The sequence below is a fragment of the Suricata suricatta genome, chromosome 2 (assembly GCF_006229205.1).
Source record: "Suricata suricatta isolate VVHF042 chromosome 2, meerkat_22Aug2017_6uvM2_HiC, whole genome shotgun sequence".
In the NCBI taxonomy this organism is placed as follows: Eukaryota; Metazoa; Chordata; class Mammalia; order Carnivora; family Herpestidae; genus Suricata; species Suricata suricatta.
The window spans coordinates 2,553,655-2,556,024 of NC_043701.1; the positions used below are offsets into that span (position 1 = coordinate 2,553,655).

At 62.1% G+C, this 2,370-nt stretch overlaps 1 protein-coding gene across 1 annotated transcript in view; it reads right to left on the reverse strand.

Annotated features, from left to right (window-relative positions):
- Nucleotides 1-249: 249 nt before the first annotated feature.
- The window catches only part of LOC115304207, a 15,807-nt gene continuing 13,686 nt past the window's right edge, over nt 250-2,370 (reverse strand). The window contains exons 7-8 of the mRNA XM_029954301.1: nt 1,975-2,131; nt 250-1,253 (exon numbers count right to left, since the gene is read on the reverse strand). Coding sequence (XP_029810161.1) covers nt 837-1,253; nt 1,975-2,131 — 574 coding nt within the window. The 3' untranslated portion in view covers nt 250-836. The remainder of the gene's footprint in view (nt 1,254-1,974; nt 2,132-2,370) is intronic.

The following is a 2,370-nucleotide window of genomic DNA, read 5'->3' on the forward strand; positions in this document are numbered from 1 at the left end:
CCCTGGGAGCTGGGCGAGATCTCTTCATAAAGCAATACACAGACGATTGGTCACAAGTTACTATACAGATAAGTTATTACACTTAGAAAAACTAAAATTGTTTAATGTTTATTTATTTTGGGAGAGAGAGAGAGCACAGGTAGGGGAGGGACAGAGAGAGAGAGGGAGAGAGAGAATCCCAAGCAGGCTCCAGGCTGTCAGCACAGAGCCTGGCGCAAGGCTCGATCCCATGAACTGGGAGATCATGACCTGAGCCGAGATAAAAAGACGCCTAACTGACTGAACCACCCAGGTGCCCCAGAAAATTTTTAAAAAAATGAAGAATTATCCCTGTAGCAAAGGGTGTTTACAGTTACTGACTCTGGGTCCACACTGCTTGGATTTTAATCCGCCTCTTCCACTTGTTAGCTGTGTGACCTTGAGTGAGTGTCTTCACCTCTCTGTGCCTCACTTTCCTTGTCTTTCAAATGGAGCCAATAAAAGAGCCCCCTCTGATATTTTCTTCTATTCATACAGTTGGGGGGGGGCAGGAGCCCCAGCCCTGAGCCCAGGGCCCGCGGAGGACACGGAGGGCCTGCTGGTGGCTGATGGCCCACAAGTGAGGTTTAAGGACGAGGGGGAGGGGACACACAGGGACTCAGGTGAACAGACCACAGAGAAGCACCAATGACTCCTTGCAGGAAGCAGGCTGTGAGGGTGCTACGGGGGACACAGGCTCACACACGCTCACACGCACGCCTTCACTCGATCACACGTGCACACACACACACACACGCTCACACGCACATGCTCACACACGATCACACACCCAGCTCTGCTCAGTCCTACCCGGTGCCTCAACCCATTTCCAATAGACCGTGACCTCGGCCCGCCCCCACCGCCCTGTTCCAGCCTCTCGCACTTGGCAGGGGGCCTTGACTGGGACTCACCCCCCATGAGCTCTGAGCCCGTTTTCTGAGCACCCGCGAGGAAATGACAGGCGTCTGGGAGCTATTTCCGGGGTTGCCCTGGAGGAGCTCGGGGTGCAGGCTCAGCGCCTTCCAGGGGCCCCGGGAAGGGTGCTCGGAGGTGACCATCTCGGCCCCGTTGCCGCCCGCAGCTGCCTCCCCGCCTCCGCCCTGCGCCGGAGACTCTGAAGCTGCTGGAAGCTCTGCGCTTAAGGAGATGACAGCAGCCTCGGGGCGCAGCGTCTGATCCGGCTGCGCGCTGCCATCTTCAGAACACCGCTCCTGATCCGCTGCTGCCCGGCTTTCCTGCAGGGGTGTGGCAGGCGGACGCCCGCGAGCATGCACAGGGGGAACCAGGGTGGGCGCCGTCTGTCCTGTCCAGGGCCTCTCTCTGCCAAAGGGGAGGCTTTGGGAGGGCGGCCTCCCCTCCCCCCTCAGCCTCTGCTGGCCTATCTCCCCTTCTCCTGCGCCCCGCCCCTCCCCCCTCCCCCCTGCCCCTGCGCCCCGCCCCTCCCCGTCTGGATGCCCCGATCCTGGCTTGGGGAGGGGTTGCCCCTTGGGCATAAGTCGGGGCAGGGGCTCCTTCAGGACTGAATGACCTGCAGAGGCGGCCTCCCGGCGCTGGAGGCTGGAGAGGGCTGTGCCCTTTGATCCCAGGGCCACCACCACTGGGAAGCCGGGCCTGGGCGGCTGGGGAGACCCCTAGCTGCGTGTGGCGGTGGGAACGAGGCAGAAGGACGGGCGGGCGGATGAGGTTGGAAGCCTCACACTGAGGTGTCGTCACAGGGCCGGTCCTCCTGGGCCTCCCTCCCCAGCGAGCGGAGATCCGTCTCCTCGCCTAGGCCTCCCCTGTCCTCCCCCGGTGTCCGGTCCTGACTGACACCCTCCTGACCTCCGTTCACCTCGATCAGCCCTTCAAACAGCCCATCTCCAAACACCGTCACGTCACGTTCTGAGGGCCTGGGGTTAGGGTTCAACGTGGGAATGTGGGGGACAGAACTCGGCCCGACACATCCTTCTTAGGCACCTTTTCCAGCGTCGCGGCGGCTGGGTTCTGTCCGTGGCGACTGGCGAGACGCACAGAGACGAAGAAGCAGTAACGCTCACGCCTGAGCTCCACGGGAGTGCAGGCTGGAAGGCGCCGTCTCGCTCGTGCCCGTGGAGGGGGGTCACTTAACCGGATCCTGTGGCCGTGGGAGCAGGAAGTCCGCTCAGAAGGAGAGGTCTCCGTCCTGCGCCTTGAGGCGAGCAGTTCTGTTCGGCGGGGGGCGGAGGGGAGGGCGTTCGGACTGAGGGCTATTTCCCAGGCCGGATGCGGGGCCTGAAGACGTTTTGGTGTCCAGGGAGCTGTGGGCGAGGGGGCAGGGCGGGCTTCCAGGGCTGTGGAGGCCAGACCAGGACTGATTTCTCTAGGCCCCAGGGC